We start from the raw sequence: 19,231 nt of genomic DNA, 5'->3' as shown, positions 1-19,231 counted from the left end.
AGAAATAACAATTTTTTGCACATACTTTAAAGTGCATAAATTTTATAACAGACATTAGAAAATTATTTCAACATTTTTATTGGTGATAACATATTTTTAAGAAAAACACAGATGAGAAATAGTGATGCCTCCCCAGTGTGGAGATGTGTGAGTATGTTTCAGAATATATCCTTGTTAACAGCAAAATTTGTATCTATGGCTTGGCAAGGATGGTATAGCATGACCATGGATGAGAAATGGCCTCCAGAATCAGACTTCTTGAGTTTAAAATCTTAGCTGTGTTAGTTCTTAGCCATATGATCTTGGTAAGTTACGGAACCTCATTAAAACTCAGTGTTGAGGGGCACCTGGGTGGCTCAGTGGGTTAAAGCCTCTGCCTTCGGCTCGGGTCATGGTCCCAGTGTCCTGGGATCGAGCCCCACATCAGGCTCTGTGCTCTGCGGGGAGCCTGCTTCCTCCTCTCTATCTGTCTGCCTCTCTGCCTACTTGTGATCTCTGTCTGTCAAATAAATAAATAAAATCTTAAAAAAAAAAAAAACACTCAGTGTTGAGTCACCATGTTATATACCTGAAACTAAGGTGGCATTGTGTGTCAACTGTACCAGGAAAACAAAAACAAAACCCCGCACAACTCAGTCTATCCTCATCTATAAAATGAGCATGATGGTAGGATCCTCTTCAGAAAGTGATTTGAGGATTAAATGAGATAATACATTGGAAGCATTGAGCACAGGGCCTGGTGCAAAGTACTTAAATAATCAAAATAAAGCTTGCTTTTTCAGGTACCATATTGGCCTATCTGGTAACAGTGCCTACAGTTGTAGGGTTTTGTTCCTGCTGAAGGAGGCACATGTCAATCTGTAAAAGAACTTAAGGCAGTTGGGATATTTACATATAAATCATGGATTGAAATATTTTAGAATACTTTAGTGTCAAACTGTATTTACTGCTACTTGGATTAAGAAATAAAGAATTTCTCCCAAGGAATGGCTTCATCAGGGAATAAACTAAAATCACTGTTTTTTTTTTTTCTGTTTTCTTTTATGATGCATTTTGAATATTTTAAATTACAGAGCAAAACATTTAAAGTAATGATTCTTGATAGTTCCTTGTTAAGTATATCATCAATTTAGAGAATTCACTGTTCCAGAGCATAATTAAGTCAAGTTATATAACCACACTTTAAGTAACTTAGTAAATTTTATGATTGTTATTACCAATTAGTTGCTTTGCCATCATTTTAAGGAACAGTTGGTTCTGGCCATAAACCAATGACTAGGTAAGTTTAGACAGTCACTACTAGCAAGAGTAAGTTTTGGTTACAAGTCTCTGTGTCCAGGACGGTTGTTCAGTGATTGAGGCGTGATTTTTATGGGGTGGAGATCTTGACAATACTGGAAGAAATATAGGTCCTCTGGATATTTTTCTATTTTTTACTACTCATAAAATTTATTTTTCATTCTCTTTCTAATCTTTTTTTTTTTTTCAGCTGAGGAAATTTATTTTGGTAAATGTTAAATGCCTTGATATAGCTTGTTCACACATGGAGATAGCAGCACAATTTAGGAGCCTCTATCTTTTTGCATTCCAAAATAATATAATTTCAATTTTGAGTCAAAATTAAGGGTGAGGTATGGAATTATCATTAATGGTTTACTTATATATTTTTAGCACATCCTTAGTTTGTTGTTCAAAATGTCCGCTTTTAACTAACTCACTGTTTAAACAAAGTAAGATACTGAAACAAGTAGAAAATTATGCCTATCACGCTGACTACAGCTGGTGACATTCTGTTGCAGACGTTGTGGGGGCAATGGCAAGCTTTTGTGAATAAATTGAATTTAAAACACAGTTCTTTAGAGCTATTTTTCATGTATTTTTCTTCTTTGTCTACACCCATATTATGTGTAGCATCTCAGGGTGGTAGTACAAGTAATAAACCTTGGTGTGTCATCTCTTACCTCTCCATTAAATACCCATGAAGAGATTAAAAAAAAAAAAAGCCAAAAAGCTCATGAAATTTCTGTAAATGAAGAAACTAAAAATTGAAGATTGTTGGCAAAGTCAGGATATGGATTGAAAAATATAGCCTTGAACATCATGCTCCTTATTCTACTTTCTGAGCCAGGCTAGGGCAAACTGTCAAAATGAAGTAGCAAAAGGCTTGGTGGGACCCACGCCCACTGGAGCTGGACACAGGCAGCCATCTCATGGTGCTATTATTTGACCCTGAGGGAGCTGGAGTTCTCTGTCCCCCAACTAACCCACATCAGCACCTGTATTGCCAGATCTTTTCAGAGACTAAGCACCCCAAATACAGTATGGCAAAAAACAGAGAAGGATTGGAAGCAGCAAGTTGCAGCCTAGGATTCACAGACCCCCTTGGCAAGGTGTGGTGAATGTAGAGGAGTGGGAACAGGATGTGCTAGGAAGTGTGGGTTCAGCAAACAGCTTATTCTCACAGCTCTGCACAGGTGATTCAGCCTCAGCCCAGCCAACCCAATGAGAACAAATTTGCTGGGAATCCAGGTTTTGACCCTTGGTCTCAGGTGCATCAAACAGCATTTGAAGCCCCAGTGGCTGAAAAACCCCAACTAGCCTTTCAGGTGCCAGACCTAGTGAATCTCTTCCAATCTTAGTAGGGATGAGTTTAAAAAAAGCAGGGGGTAGGGACGTGTACCCTATGAAAAGACATGGGAAGATAAAGAAAACACTGCTCTGAAGATTTAGAAGCAACTCATAGTTCTAAAAATGATTTTTTGTAACAAGCAGATGCAGTCTTCTGAAGGAGAGCCAGGAGGATATGACCTCTATAGTGAGAGCAAGCTGAAACAAGGCAAAAATTGAAGTCTAAGTCAACTGAAATAGGATGATAGAGAAACCTAAAATGGAGGAAATAAAAGAACAAATTTGATGTAGCAGTTTTGATTAATTCACTCATGAAATACTTACTGAACCTACTATGTGCCTGCTGTTCTAGGCACTTACACAGTAGTGAATAAAACATACAAAGCAACAATGAGAGAGCAAATCTAAAAGTTACAAGGTTTCTAGTGAAAAATACTAGGAAAACAGGTGTAGAAACAACATTTAAGGTTGCTAGAAGAAAATTTTTCTAATTTCATTGATTTCCAGATAATATTAGTTCAACACCCCCCCCCACTCTCTTCTAGGTATATTCTGGTAATTTAAAATTTTTATTCCAAGGAAAAGCCCTAATAGGATCTAGGCAGAAACAAAGTTACATATGTTGGAACAAAAATCAAATGGGCCTCAGACTCCATTTTCTCCCTCTTAGAAAGAGAAGAAAGTATATGGAGAAGAAGAAGTACATGGATTTTGTTATAGACTTTTTACTCCTATGTGCTGGAAGGTTGCTTCAATAAACATACAAACCTACAATGTCTATGATGTGAACGGCACTTTCCAGGGCTTTGCAGTGACACAACTTTACAGGGATCCAGATGAATTTAGAACAGATCACAGTAGGGGCACCTGGGTGGCTCAGTCAGTTAAGTGTTCGTTCGACTCTTGGTTTCAGCTTAGGTCATGACCTCAGGGTTGTGGGATCAAGCCCCATGTAGAGCTCAGCATGTGGAATCTGCTTGAGATTCTTTCCCCTTTCTTTTCCCTTCCCCTCTTATGTGTGCTCTCTCTGTCTCTTAAATAAAAATAAATAAACCAAGTCACAATAATTTAAGTTGGTTCTAACATAAGAATCAACAGATCAATCATGTAGACTAAACTAGAAAGCTCTGAAAGAAAATCGAGTATATATGTAAGAATGCTAAGATACAACAAAGAACTAAAAATCCATGGTAAAGAGTGTTGGGAAAGTTGATTCAGCATTTAGAATTATATTAAATACAGATTCCTTCACCATATCATATATTAAATGACAGGTAGATAAAGATTAAGGAAAGGAATTAAATCATTTAAATATTGAGACATAAAGGTGGATGAGGGGCGCCTGGGTGACTCAGTGGGTTAGGCCTCTGCCTTCAGCTCCGGTCATGATCTCAGGGTCCTGAGATTGAGCCCCGTGTAGGGCTCTCTGCTCAGCAGGGAGCCTGCTTCCCCCTCCCCCTCTGCCTGTCTCTCTGCCTACTTGTGATCTCTCTGTCAAATAAATAAATAAAATCTTTTAATAATAAATAAATGTGTATGAATATTAACCATACTCAGGCTAAGTAAGGACTTTGAACACAAAAGTAGTGGACATAAAGGCATATATCAATAAATGTGACCATAAACAAATCAATAAATGTGTAATTATAAGTTACATTCAACAACAACCAAACCCTAAATAATTTAATGACCACAACAATCTGGGGAAGATAATTTGTAACAAAATTTGGCAACAGGTTCACATCCATGAATCATCAAGAAAAATATTAAGCTTAGTGGACTTTTTTTCCACTTACCAGTTGATAGAATAAAACTTCTCTGACCTCACTGATGTCTGAAGACTCTTTTCAGTGATTTTATTTACTACTGGTTATGGTTATAGAGTGGGTGTTCTTATATATTGCTGAAGGAAACCGTGAGATGATATATTTTTGTCTATTTGTTTTGGCAGTATTAGGAGCCTTTAATGTTCATACTGTTGGACCCAGATATATCACCTGCAGAATTTACTCTATGGAAATAAAGATGCAGATGTTCAAGTATTGACAGTTAAATAACAGTCCATTAAAAATAATTGTTTTAAAATTACTTAATGACAGGTTAAAATGTATCTCCTACAATATCAAGTGAAATAAAAACATATAACATTGTATACAAATACTACTGTTCCAATTTGAGAAAAATTTACTGGGAAAAAATAAACCAAAATGCTAGCAAGGGTTATTATGCCTTTTATGTTTTATGTTTTATATAATGAATTTACATTATTTTTAAGCAGTTTGAATAAAAGTAAAATGTTAAATTCTTTCCAGCATCTTCTGCTCTTAAATGCATGTAGTTTCCACTAAAGATTGAGTTGTTTTTTGTAGAACACTTCATCCGTTTTGTTTCATTCTTTAAATATATAAACTGTATTGAGTGAGAGAGAGAGAGAAAGAGAGAGTGTGTGTATGTGTGTGTATGTTGAGACAGGATTTCCATGGTATTGATGAAAGGAAAAATAAAAGAGTAAATGCTTAATTTTATTTGACCCATTTTCAGGTAACTTTTATACAGTGGATTCTATTTATGAGATGCCAGAAATTAATCAATTTCTTTCTTCAGGATGATGTAAATAAGTTTGTAGTAAATGTAAATTTGTAGTCCTATCCTGGGCAAATTTAAACTAAGCAAGACCTTTTATAAAATCAGACAAAGTTAATATTTAGGATGCAATAAAAAGATGTGTTGGCATGTGATGTAATGAGCACCGGGTATTATAAGACAGATGAATTACCTCTACCTCTGGAACCAATAATACATTGTATGTTAATTAAATTTAAATTTTAAAAAATGCCTTGGGTGGTATGACTTGGAAGATGTCTCAGCTGAAATGTGAGCATTTTTTGTTTTTTTTGGTAAGATTTTATTTTTATTTACTAGAGAGAGGGTAGGGGTAGAGGGAGAAGCAGACTCCTCCCCGAGCAGGGAGCACCATACAGGGCTCGATACAGGACTCTACATGGGACTGGATATCGGGACCTGGGATTATGACCTGAGCCAAAGGCAGACTTTTAATGGACTGAGCCACCCAGGTGCCCCAAAATGTGAGCAGTTTTACTCTCTTCCTGGATGCATATCATGCTGCCTCTTTGTGTCTGGAGCCAAGTTTCCTGATAGTGTTCTTAATCTTATGCCATTCATCGGTGGCTGGCTAGCCTTTTGAAAAGGAGCAGGGTAAGAAAATGGTTATCACTGTGTTAAGAGGGCATAGTATACCTAGCAGACTTACCTGCTACTACCTGTACTAATATTCTAGCTGATATCCCCCATATCAATTTAAATTTGCCATTATTTCTTCCCAATAAGGAAACACTTCCAATATCAGAAAGTACCTGGAAGTCCGAGTACAAAAAAATTATATCCCAGAAGCTGTCTGTACTCTACAATCCTATCAGTCCTCCATTAACAACAAAAATGTAATACTCTTAACAGCCTTTTTCCTCAGTAGCCTATAGCACTTTCAGATGAATTTTTTTTTTCCTATAACAAAGATGAAAGCTGGTATTTTCTTATTTAAAGGGGCAGATGAAAAACAGAGAGGATTTGATTTTACAGACCTAGTTATGACTCAGGGTTTGTTGTTGAGCATAAGAATTAAGAAATGGTCACTTCTCACCCCACCCCGCCACTGCTTTCATGATCCCCCTTTGCTTCTATAAAAAACTAAAGAGAAGTGTTTATTTTTAATAAGTTAATGATTTGTACCTTATTATTGCCTGCTATTGTGTACATTTTTAAAGACTTTGTTTTGATGTGGGGACACTCTTTTATTTAAAGGTTTGCTCCTACAGTTCTGAAAGTATACCCACTTTCACTACAAAAAAAAAGCAGACCTGAGTTATTCAGAAGACCTTCCTGTATCACATGTTGGCTTTGAAGAATCTATATATTATTTTGCCAAAAGCTTTTTTTATTCCTTTTATAGACCAGAATTAGACAGGAGTTATTTAACCTCATGGTGCTTACTTAGTTCTGAGCATTTCCATTTCCTTTCCAGCCCTTGTATTTTTTTGAAATGTTTCAGTTTAAAGTAGGGTCCTGCTCACAAACTGCTTCTGTTCAGGAGAGCAAAATAACTAGATCGGTTTGTTACAAAAAGTTAAGTGAAGGGAGGAGACTTTCAAGAGGAATTCTACTACCATCAACTACCTAGTAATGCAGAAGCCTTTTCTCTGCTCTAGAAGCCCAATTAAAATGTTTCTCTGGGTTTCAGATGGAAGTAACAAATGATATATTGTATTGTCAGTCATCCTGGCATTTTTGTGTAGCCTCAAGACATCGACACTTCTGGTTTGTCCATGGTCTATCACCAATCTCCTCTCTTGGTCCCCTTCTCTCGCCCCATTATTTTTTTTTCCTTTTCTGACAATGTCTGTAGGGTGGTAAGAAAGAGAATTTTGGAACCAGGAAATGAGGGCCTGAGAAAGAAGAGGGTCTGTTTGTTTACTCTCTGGTTTCTTGCTGTTCTATCCCCGAATATACCCCCCAGACAATTGGGATTCCCGGTTTCGAAAACACTGGGAAATGACTTTCTGCCTCTTTTTTCCTTTGCAGGAAACGCATGAAATTGTGGCAATCAAGAAATTCAAGGACAGTGAAGGTATATATATATATATATTTTTTTTTTTCCTTTTTGTATTTAGTCCTTGTGAATAGAATGTGGAAGAAATAGGATCTAGCTAACTAGACTTTGTTCCTGAAATTTTAAAGTCTCCATCTCAGAAAGCGAGTATAGCTTATTTGTTATCATACTTTGCTTTGGAACATTTGGCTCCTTCTGTGTGAATCTTTTCATATCTCATGATATTAGAAAATTTATCTTATATTTTAAGGAACAGTCAGCATTGTGGAAATCTTGCTTCAGATGCTGAGTAGAAGGCATGCTATTTATGCTATTCCTAAATACTATTAAAATGAGAAGACCAATTTGAAGTAAATATTTTTGTGAGTTCACACAAGTAGTAATTGCTGTTTGAAGGGCTTTGGTATTGGTTATTGTGATCTCCGGTTTCCAGGCAATTAGAAATACAAGGATAAGTGATATATAGGTAGTATGAAGAAAATGATATTATATTTAAAATAACTCATTTGAAGAATAAAAGCTTTTCAAGAAGAAATTCCATAGTTGGAGTCCTTGGTTACGTCCAGACCATTTCAGATGGAGTATTAAAATTACCCTATGCTGGGCAAGAAAATTTTAAATAAAACATTAAAAAGAAAGTAATGTATAAAATATAAATAAATAAAGCATCTCAGTAGTCATTAGGTTTTAAGTCTAGACTATTGGTCGCCTAAAGATAGACAAGTAGAGAAATTTACCATGAAGGCACACATGGCCTTTCAGAAGCTCTAGGCAGCATTTTCCCAAATTTTTCTACAGAGACCCACAGAATTTTTTTTTTTTTACATTCTGATCCAGTATCCACATACAGAACATCCTATATATAACTGAAGCAAAAATGTCACAAAACTATTATCCTAACGTGAGTTTCTTCATTTTCTGTTCTTTCCTGCTCATATAAATGCACATAAGTGCCTATTTGTAGCATCAATGTGACATTGATTTTTTACCACTGAATCATAACTTGCTTTGTGAAAAGTAGTGCTAAGAGGACCAGCATAGCATTAACTTTCCTATCTAATGGAAGTATGACAATAGCAGTCATAGCCTACCTCCATCAGCACACATTGACTAAGTACTGGAAGACACCAGCCTCTATGTTTGTGAACAGTTTCATCACTCCTACTTTAGACACTTAGCAAACATTAAATAACAAAAAGAGCTCACTAATAAAGTCCTGGGGTAGATTCAGTAGTATTTGATAGAACCCACCTCTGATGTTCTGGTTATGTGGAGCACATCACATCATCCGGGAAACCCTTAGCAGCCATTGTCTTGCCAGCCTTAAAGAGAAGGCAATAATTTAAAAAAAAAAAAAAAATGCTTTTAGCTTGTTGTAAAGAAAAAAAAATCTGCTCCAAATGATGTACCTGTAGTCCAATAGGAAACAATAGCCCCAGGCCAGTCCACTCTGAGACCATTGGCAATGAGCTCTTTGAGCAGTGGCTTTGGGCTAACCACAGGTGGCCAAGAGACAAATAGTGATCTACTAAAAAGAGTGGTTGCAACAGTAGATCAAAGCATAACCTTTGCCTTCGTGTAAAGACTTCTGGCTGTGCATTCATCTTGTAAGGCACATCGTCAAGCATCGGTTACCACCAAAAATAACAATTGTCATGAACTTTTTGAAAGGCAGTACAATCTAGGTCACGTATGCCATTGCTTTAAAAACAAAAAAACAAAACAAAACAAAGCAACAACAAAACAACAAGGAAAAAAAAAAACTAAGGTGCCATATTCTTCACAATCCCTGTTCTGTGCATACCAATTCTTAGCTTCAGTTAAACCATGTGTTTGTACCTGATACCTTCAGAGTGGTAATCAGTAGCATATCTGTTGAGATTTACTGAGCACTGAGCCAGATGCTGTAAGAGACATGAAGGTAAGTCAGGTGTGTGTAATTTCAGGAAGCTTGGTAGAATTAAGACCTGTTTAAAAAAAAAAAAAATAGCAGTAAAACGGAGTAGAAAGCAGTCAGTGCCTGAATGAATTTGAGTAATTTTGAGACAAGAGACATTGTTTCTAGCTGTGGCATCCAGAAAGTCTATGAATAGTCTAGACGTTATATAAAACATTTGATCAGCCTTCATTTCTGTGTGCTGACAAAGCATGAATCCCCTCTGCTCTCATCTCTGCCAGACCATTATCAGTTACCATAGCTCAGGGACATGCAGCCTTATCACCCACCCATAATAGAACTAAGGGAACGTGTGTGGTGAGCAGCCCTTCTGGAATGTGAAGTGCACATAAATAGTTCAGTACAGATGGGAATGTCCATTCAACCCCTATGGCAATCACTTAATTCTGAACCATTTGATTAGCTTAAATTTCAGTCAGGACAGTTCTAATAAAAATAGAGTTTCAGGGCGCCTGGGTGGCTCAGTGGCTCTGCTCGGCGGGGAGCCTGCTTCCCCTCTCTCTCTCTCTGTGCCTGCCTCTCTGCCTACTTGTGATCTTGCTCTCTGTCAAATAAATAAATAAAATCTTTAAAAAAAAATAGAGTTTCATCATAATTCCTTATTGTCATATAGTTCTCATTAATCTCATTTATTAGTTACTCTAAAAATATTCTGCTGTTATTGTGATAGTGAATGTTCTAAACCCAGTGTTTAAAAATCTTTGTGAAGATCATGAAATAATCCTATAAAAACGCTTACACTGAAATAGAATCTGAACTTGGTCTGATTTGCATTCAGGCTAGTCAAGTATTCTCATACTGATAATATCAAGGGATATTTTGTGAGAGTATATATTATCTTCTATTAGCTTTAAAAGATTGTGATCATCTCCTATTTTCTTATTAAATTCATATTTATCCACAAATTTGTATAAAATGTTTTTGAAAGTACATTTTAAGGTAGACCACTATTTAATTCAAGCTGTTCTTGTTATCCCAGGATAATATCTATCTATCTATCCTATCTAAAATGAGAATCAAACTTTAATAGTAAATAAAAAGTTAGACTGGAACTTTAAGTTGGTAAAATGGAACAAAAATAATAAAAATAAATTACTTTATCTTATAGTTAACACAATTTGGATTATAATAGCAACTATTTGCTGTTCCTTAGAAAAAAAGAATCAAGTGTTACCTTTTTTTGGAGATTAAAAAAAAAGAGGCTCATTAAAAAAATACACCAAGGGCTTTGTCAGTTTTCCCTTTATTTTTGTCCCCATGTCTCTGTCTTCATCCTAGTCAGTTTTTTATTCTCCAGTTACTAGCTGTTAGAACTCCATCAGATCATTATCAGTGTCTTTTGTCTATGATTTTCCTTAAGACTGACATACTGGGTGGGGATGCAAACTCATGTTAAAGTGGAGGACTTGTGTGAGTGATGACATTTTTATCTGAGATCTCTTCATTAGTTAATATATTTTTTATTTTGATGACTTTTGCTTCTTTATTCATTATCATCAATGTAGAGTTTCAGTTAATTTTTTTTAAAGATTTTATTTATTTATTTATTTGACAGACAGAGATCACAAGTAGGCAGAGAAGCAGGCAGAGAGAGAGGAGGGAGCAGGCTCCCTGCTGAGCAGAGAGCCCGATGTGGGGCTCGATCCCAGGACCCTGGGATCATGACCTGAGCCAAAGGCAGAGGTTTTAACCCACTGAGCCATCCAGGTGCCCCTCAGTTAATTTTTTTGTAAGAGAGAGAGCACGCACACACATCTGAGTGGTGGGGAGGGACAGAGGGAGAAGGAGAGAGAGAATCTTAAGCAGGCTCTGAGCCTAGCACAGAACCCAAAGCACAGCTTGATCTCATGACCCATGAGACCATGACCTGAGCTAAAACCAAGAGTCAGACGCTTAACTGATTGTGCCACCCAGGTGCCCCTGTGAGTTTTCTATTAATGTAAGTTCTCACAGAGAAACATTAGCTATAAACACCTAATCATCCAGGAGCCTTCATAGAATTAGTTCTATTTAGTATTTGGATTTTCCGAGAAGACGAAAAATGACCACAGACCAAAGAGTTACTAGAAATGATTCAGATGAAAGATATTTTTTGGACTATGTATAATGATAAATTTAGCCTAATTCATCTACCCTTCCTATAACTCAAATTTTGTACAATGAGATTTGATGTTCAGATGATAATCTTCTGTCACTGTTGAAGGATCATTCTCATGCACACACCTATACAAATGTCTGCCATCCTCAAGTTAGTGAATAATCCAGTAGCCATGATTTAGCCTCGATAGATTTGAATTAACAAGAATTATAAACATTGTGTGTTCATATTTTACTTGAGAAGGTCCTGTGATCTAGGAATTATTTTTGACATACCTTTGGATCTTCTGGTGTGACAACATCTTTTGCTTCTTAGGACTTTTTAGTCTTTCCCTAAAAGTACAGGTGATGGGTTCAGGAGGGTCACTGGGCCTTGCTATGTGGCAAGGAGGCTGATTCTCAGGGAGCTGTATGGTAGTCCATAGTTAAGATGGAATATAGGTTGTGCCTCTACTTTTATATCAAATAAAATGGCTTGCATTTCATATCCTGCTTATCTTTTCTGTAGATAAATATTTTTTCTCTTGGAATGGACATTTTATTCTTTTTAAACATGAGAAAATATTTAATTGGTCATCCCTTCCTTCCTCCATTTTATTTCATCCTTATTTTTACCCAGACTTTAGAAAGCTCTATCCTGATCTCTGGATTGAGGAAACTCTGCTCTCATTTTGTATAATGGTACAAAATAAGAGTTCATAGTCTTTGGTCCTTAAATTAAGAAACCAGATTTCTCTATAAGAGAGGCCTTAAAACAAACTTTCCTACCTTTGGTTAAACAGAGAATTCAGTTAACTAAGCTTAAGCATTCTGGCTAGTCGTGATTTCACCACACTTCTTTTAATGTCCAGAATGGAACTCTTTTAAGCTTCAGGGATTCTTCTAGGATTTGATGAACATTTGCACCTTTCATAATTTAATAAATTTCTTTTGTGCTTTACCCAGTCTTCATTGCTGAAGATTTAAGGATTTTTTTTTTTTTTTTTGTATATATGGTAGCAGTACTGCCATTCAGACCCCTTGGCCAAGTTAATTACTTTCTTGGGCAGTATTCCTTCTTTAGTCAGGGCAACCAGACTCAAATACGGTACCCTTACGGTTTTGCACAAAGATGGGTTGGCTTTTTTCCTCCTCCTTTGTAGGAAGGACTTAAAAGGACTTAAAAGTCCATTTTGGGGGGCCTTTTTGGCTATACAAGAATGTCAGGTTTGTGATTTCATAAAGTAGGTTACAGCTATTTCTGGATTTCTTTTCTGAGCCCACAGTTCCTTAAAAATAGAGTTACAATAGAGTTTCTGCTCATCTTTAGATTTTTCTCTATTACTTACTTTGCATTTCTTTCACTCCTGTGTTTTTTTTTTTTCTTCCTTAAAAATTGTTTTCTTTTACTTTAGTGAATCTCCCTTCTTGATTTTTAGTGTGTTAACTTGTCTGACTGGTGAGCTAAAAGTGGATTAGTTCTTTGTTTCTTTCTTATTTACTGTCCTTTTTCTACCCTGCCATTTAATCATCACTCCAAAGAATTTATCTAACATTGTCAGACTTGCTGCCTGTACTAAGCCATACACCCTCACTGGTAACTGAGGACCAGGTCCATTGACATGTACATAAGTAGGACTTGCATGGAAGCACCAGGTCTTAGAGCTGGAAGGACCTTCAGAATCATCTAGGAAAAGTCCAGCTCCGGTTTACAGCCAAGGAATCCAGGCCCAAACCTGCACAGGTAGTATGTAATTAACTGGGAAAGATGCAGACCTCAAGATCTTTGTCGAGTTTTTCTTCTACTCATAACACATACCATGTTGCTTTGCCACTCAGCTAAGCAGTAGCAGAGTGCAGACCTGAACTTGGGTGTTCGGACTCGTTCTCTAAAGCTTGCTCACTGCCTTATACCATGTTGCCTACGTCCCTGTCTTCTACTCAGTGTGGCATTCCCTTCACTCACCCTGAGGAAGTTACTCTTTCTAGATGTGGTTTCTTCATTTGTAAACTGGAGAAAGCCTAGCCTAAATAAAGAATCTGCAGGATTATTTCAACTGGAAGGTAGGGATTTTTGTGCTCCTGGCAGTAGGCTGTGCTACCACTTTTAAACAATGCCTCGCTGAAGAGCTTGGCTGCTTTCTGAACCTGAGGTGAGAAGCATGTGTACGTACAATGTGTACTGCTTTTCCCCATTATCTCATCATTTAGTGTCACAGTTTTGTCCAAGTACAGGGTAGGCCAGGAGCCTTGAAAGTACTCAAAGAAACAAAAATAATAGGATAGACCAAGTAATGAAGAGTGTGCATTTTGCTTGCACTTAGGGAATTAGTAACTCCACTTCCTGCCTGTTCCCATTCATTACATTCTTAGTGCCAAAGTGCTTGCTTCAACTTTTAATATCTGTGACAGGCATACATTAGAGAAGCCTTCATTTCCTAAAATAGACAGGCAGCTCAAATGAGGTGGTTTGGGCCCCATATGCTAGGTGATTTTGTGAGCTGCTTTTCAAAGATTCATTTCTCTTTCTTTAGCCATTTTTATGTAGAGTTGGTATAGATTTGAATGATGTCTATATCATAGAGTAGCAAAATCCAGGGAGGTTTATGCTCATAATTAATGAGATTTTAATGGAAAGAAATCATTGGTTATTAGATTTGGAAAAAGCCATGGGATTGTTTTTTAGGGTCTGTGTGGGTGGGGAGGGTGCCCATTTACTTAGTTACTTTATGAATGAAAAGTTAAGTGGCTTGCCCAACATCACATTTCACAGTGTTGGTTCATTAACAGGATCCAAACTGCAGGTCTTCCACATCCTACTCCAGGGTTCCTTCTAAAGCCGTTCGACTTTAGCCATTCTGAGGTGGCTCTATCTGTTCGCAAAATGAAACTGCCCCAAGTTGCTAATAATACAAAGCTCCCTTGTTTCAGTTGCTTTTTGGGTGCCAAGAATTCACCAAGCATTTGACTAGAAAAGATACACCAGCTGTATTTACTTTTGACTTAGTTGCAACATTCATTTGTACCCAGCTCCAGCAAAGCTTACGGATGTTGTTAATGAATGGTTAAATATATATGTGTTCTTGACCCTTAGTCCTTTCAGTTTTTTTGAAGCTCCCTATTTTATAATCACATATTGCAGAAGACAACCAGGCATGGAGATGAATAGGGGAAAATGAATTTAGTTTGTCTTCCTGCCTGAAAAGCTGCCCTTCTCAACCTTCTAGAGAAAAGATGGAAAGCATTGTACTCAAAACTGAGAGGACAGGGGCGCCTGGGTGGCTCAGTGGGTTAAGCCGCTGCCTTCGGCTCAGGTCATGATCCCAGGTCCTGGGTTCAAGCCCCACATCGGGCTTTCCGCTCGGCGGGGAGCCTGCTTCCTCCTCTCTCTCTGCTTGCCTCTCTGCCTACTTGTGATTTCTCTCTGTCAAATAAAAAAAAAAAACTGAGAGGACGAAGTGCCTCTTGCTTGCCATCACGTTGCTGCCTCCCATGAATGAGAGCTAGCCACATACGAGTGAAGATTTCCTCATTTTTGTCAGAAGTATTCATTGATCCCTTCTTTGTGCCAGGTGCAGTTCTAGGTGGTTGAGTGTGTATTGTTGAATAGCAGAACTTGGGCCTGTCCTCTGAGAGCTCTTAGTTTAGCAGGGGTAGCCGCCTGTAAGCAAAACAATCTATAAATAAAAATGGTGAGAAGGTCTGTGAAAGAAAAGTTCAAAGTAGAATGATAAGGAATAATAGGGATGGAAGCCTGCTTTGGTCTAGTGATCTGGGTAAAGCTTGTGAGGAGCACTATTTAAACTGAAACCCGAAGAGGAGCCAGCCCTGTAAGGAGTCTGAGTTGTAGAATGTCAGTTCCAGGCAGAGGGAACAAGTTCAAAGGCCCTAAGCTCGAAAGAGTAACGTTGGAGCTATTTTGGGAATTGAAAGACTAAGGTGAGGGAGGGGAAGGAAGGACATGAGATGGGGATGGAAAAGCAGACAGGAACCAGGTCATGAGTAATCAGTGTACTTGTCTGTATTGAGTTATTGCCTTGTTAGAAGATTGTTTGCTTTGTATTGAAACCTGTGTGGCATTCTGTGTATTAGAGATAGGTGAACTTCAGTTTGATAACCCCAGTCTTGAGAGTAAACCAGATGGGGTAGTGGAGAAGCAGGTGAACCTACCTCATAACACTAAAGGCTTTTTAGTGTTCCCTACGTTTTAGAGTTCTAAAAGTCACAGAACACCACGTCTCTGGCTTAGCCCCAGTTTGCAAAACAGCTGGACCTCTGTCCCTCCACAATCCTCTAAGCCACTTTGGGAAATCCCTGATCACATCTCGTACATTCCCCCTATTGCCAGGTGGCCCCCACTGTGTCACGTTCTTTTCCCGTGACTGGGCTAGGGGAGGGCGGCTGTGAGTCCTCAGTTCCCCGTTAACCCCCCTCCCCACTGGTGTGGACTGGGCTGGCTCACTGCTTATGCCACTGTTGGCCTTGGTACTGCTAGTTCTTGCTTTCTGATAGGCAGTATCTTTATCTGTCCTTTTCTAATCTCTGCTCCAGCATTCCCCAACAGTTGTTTCTGCTGAAATAAGGAGGATATTTCACTTGTGTAACCGTTCTCAAAGGAGTGTTGACTTTATGTTCCCTGTTTATTACAGATACTGTGGTGCTACAAAGCCCCTGTTTTTATTACTATCTCTTTATTCTTGAAACTCAGTTTGAACAGAGGCTGAGAAATGGGCTGGGATAGAAAATAATCTGAAAAGTACTCCTGGCTCCTGATTTAGAATCTTCCCTCCCCCATTTGGAGGGAAGATTCAGCCCCTTTTCTCTTGTGTATCTTGCTTAGGAAGCATTTGTCTCTAGAAGACATTTTCATCTTTCTCACTTTAATCCCCAAACTCCATTTTCTTCTTCCCTGAACCTGAGGGAGGTTAGATATGACTGAACCTGAGACTCACAAAACTTAGACTCTCAAGCTAGGATTTTGACTATGACCCCAAACCTTGGGGACAAATGTGTTTTAGAATTTATAACTTTGGGGTTTTAGAATGAAAATATGGCATGCTACTTTAGCACCTTGTAATCAGGTACTATTTCTAAAGTAAACATATTTTACATAAAATAAACGTATCCCACATACTAAGTGGGCTAAACAAAGAATATAAGTGGTCTCGTGTCAGTTCAGGTTTTACTTCTGAGGAGATTTGCCATAAACTTGGAAGACGTGTTCAGTTTTTAGACTGATTTTTTTTAAATTTTTTTTATTTTTTCAGCATAACAGTATTCATTATTTTTGCACCATACCCAGTGCTCCATGCAATCCGTGCCCTCTACAATACCCACCACCTGGTGCCCCCAACCTCCCACCCCCGACCCCTTCAAAATTCTGATTGTTTTTCAGAGTCCATAGTCTCTCATGGTTCACCTCCCCTTCCAATTTCCCTCAACTCCCTTCTCCTCTCCATCTCCCCTTGTCCTCCATGCTATTTGTTATGCTCCACAAATAAGTGAAACCATATGATAATTGACTCTCTCTGCTTGACTTATTTCACTCAGCATAATCTCTTCCATAGACTGATTTTTGAAGTTGGAGATAAAGGATTATGAACCGTAGTCTTGTGTGTGTGCACACCTATATGTGTATATGTGAACATGGTAGTTAGAATTTCTGGGCTAAATCTGAAGGTATCGTAAAAACTCTTTTAAAATAAAGTATTCCTTTCCTTCTCCCCTGCCAATTCATCCATTAGAGTTAATGTGATTTCCGTCCTTCTCCATGCCTGTGGGGGCTATCATGGGTGAAGTTGACGATATGGGAGGCTGTATTGGTTCAGCGTAAGTTCTACATCCCAGTACAGCTACACCATCTGGGATGGACAGATGGACATGCCACGGGAAGACAGCAGGAACCTATAGCAGCTGCTATTCAGAGAGATCAGACACTCTTAGAAATCTCTGCAACTTGACTGTGAGCTGCACTGTGGGTGCCTGGTATGTGACCTCTGCTTAGTGAGGTGACTCGCATGCAGCCTGAAGAATAAAATGTTCTTTTAAGCCAAAACTACAGGCCAAAGTTAAAAACATCAGCTGCAACAGATACTGCATAGAGGCTCCTCTGCACACTGATAGAGCTGATTCCTTCTTACCCTCTTAAACTCCTTCTTTCTCAGTGTGTAGTGTTAGAATGAAAAGGACAGTGGATTTATACGTCATATCTGTCGGTATGTATTCATACATACACTTTGCAATACAGAGTATAAGAAAACACAAGCAGAAAATTAGGTGCATGCTGGTCAAGTAAGCCTTTTCTTCTGTAAGATGCTAATTCTTGATCCTTTCAACAAGAAAATGTGATATTTAATCTTCCATCCTTGAACTCCTTATGCAGTACTCCAAGTGGAAAGGGAAATTGGTATATTTTCACTGTTAGAATTTTTTGAACAGTAGCTTGAAAGCTTTAATTTTACTCTATTCACCATTGTTTACATTCTAGAAAATGAAGAAGTCAAGGAAACGACTTTACGAGAGCTTAAAATGCTTCGTACTCTCAAGCAGGAAAACATCGTGGAGCTGAAGGAAGCCTTTCGTCGAAGGGGGAAATTGTACTTGGTGTTTGAGTATGTTGAAAAAGTAAGTCACTAATTGATAGTGTGGAGATTTGCCTGATTTTTTTAACTTTTATTTTATTGTTTTAAAATAATCTCTACACCTAGCATGTGGCTTGAACTCATGACCCTGAGATCAAGAGTTGCATGCCCTACCAACTGAGCCAGCCAGGCGCCCCTGCCTGATTTTTTAATTTAGGGTTGTTTCTGGCAGTATTCAAGGAAGTATTATTATCTAGTGTGATTTGTCAATGTACTCAAACTCTTGGTATTTTAAAAATGAAATTATTACCCATAATCATTAGAAGCCCTGAAATGTATTGAAGTATTTTGTGTAATTTAACTCTACAGAGATCATCTTACATTTCAACAGTGAATTAATTTGGCTTCTGATGTCTTAGAATCTGTGTTCAACAAGTAATTTTTAGACTTGGTTCATTTAAGTTAAACCTAGGCAAGGCCTCTGAGAGAGAGACAAGTAAATTGACAGTGATGACCTAGGATGACAGAGGTGTGGAAGGCAGCCTGCCAGCATAGGATGGCTGCCTAAATCCGACCTAGAGTGGCGAATGAGTGGGCTCATGGAGCAGCCTTTTGTGAATTGCCTGTGCTTTGGCTTTAAGGGAAAGAGATGTGCCAGGAGGCATAAGGTGAGGCATGAGGAGGTAGATGCGGCCGCACCTAAGGAATTGGAAGCATGGGAGAAAAGTGGAAAAGTATACACAGTTCAGTTGTTAGGATCCTTGCTTTAAATTTTTTTAAATTGGTAACTATTAGTGACCACTTTAATGATATGTGGCCCAGGGGCAAGTGTATGCTACAGTGATCAATACGTATGTCTTTGAATTTCTTTGAGAGCAGCTGCCCTACAGTGGTTGGTTATTGTCCAAAACTGAAATAATTACCTTAACAAGAATAAACTGGAGCCAGGTGGACCTTTTAGAGGTTTCCTTGATGAATGAGTATGTGGCTCCGGATTTCCTGTTGCCAAAACAACAGGAAAAATTATTACTTTTATTAAATTTCACTTCTGGAGTACATGTCTTTTTAGGAATGTGCATGATAAAATGAGAAATTTCTAAATTATAAAATGAGGCTTTCTGAAGAAGGTGAAGACTGGAGAGACTTATGTTTACCAGCTGCTTTCTGTGCCATAAATGACAGTGTCATCACTACCATCACCATTACAAAATAGAAAGCAATGTTGCCAAGATGATGGACCAGGAATGTGGCTTTTGACTTAATTCAGCCTTCACAAATTATTTTTCTAATGAAAGTAAATAGACATAGTAACTTCATTTCAAGCAAAACTTGAAGAGTATTATAAGTTTCTCTGTCATTTTAAAA

General features: G+C 38.0%; 1 protein-coding gene across 6 annotated transcripts in view; it reads left to right on the top strand.

The window, feature by feature from the left end:
• CDKL5 (cyclin dependent kinase like 5) overlaps positions 1–19,231 on the top strand; it is a 230,213-nt gene that overhangs the window by 134,133 nt on the left and 76,849 nt on the right. For all 6 annotated transcript variants that reach the window (XM_047715638.1, XM_047715640.1, XM_047715635.1 and 3 more), the window contains 2 exons: positions 7,225–7,270; positions 17,773–17,909. In XM_047715638.1, the coding sequence (XP_047571594.1) occupies positions 7,225–7,270; positions 17,773–17,909 (183 nt within the window). The remainder of the gene's footprint in view (positions 1–7,224; positions 7,271–17,772; positions 17,910–19,231) is intronic.

The sequence above is a fragment of the Lutra lutra genome, chromosome X (assembly GCF_902655055.1).
Source record: "Lutra lutra chromosome X, mLutLut1.2, whole genome shotgun sequence".
Classification (NCBI taxonomy): domain Eukaryota; kingdom Metazoa; phylum Chordata; class Mammalia; order Carnivora; family Mustelidae; genus Lutra; species Lutra lutra.
Note: the sequence above shows the minus strand (reverse complement) of the source record. Positions and strands in the feature narration are given on the sequence as shown.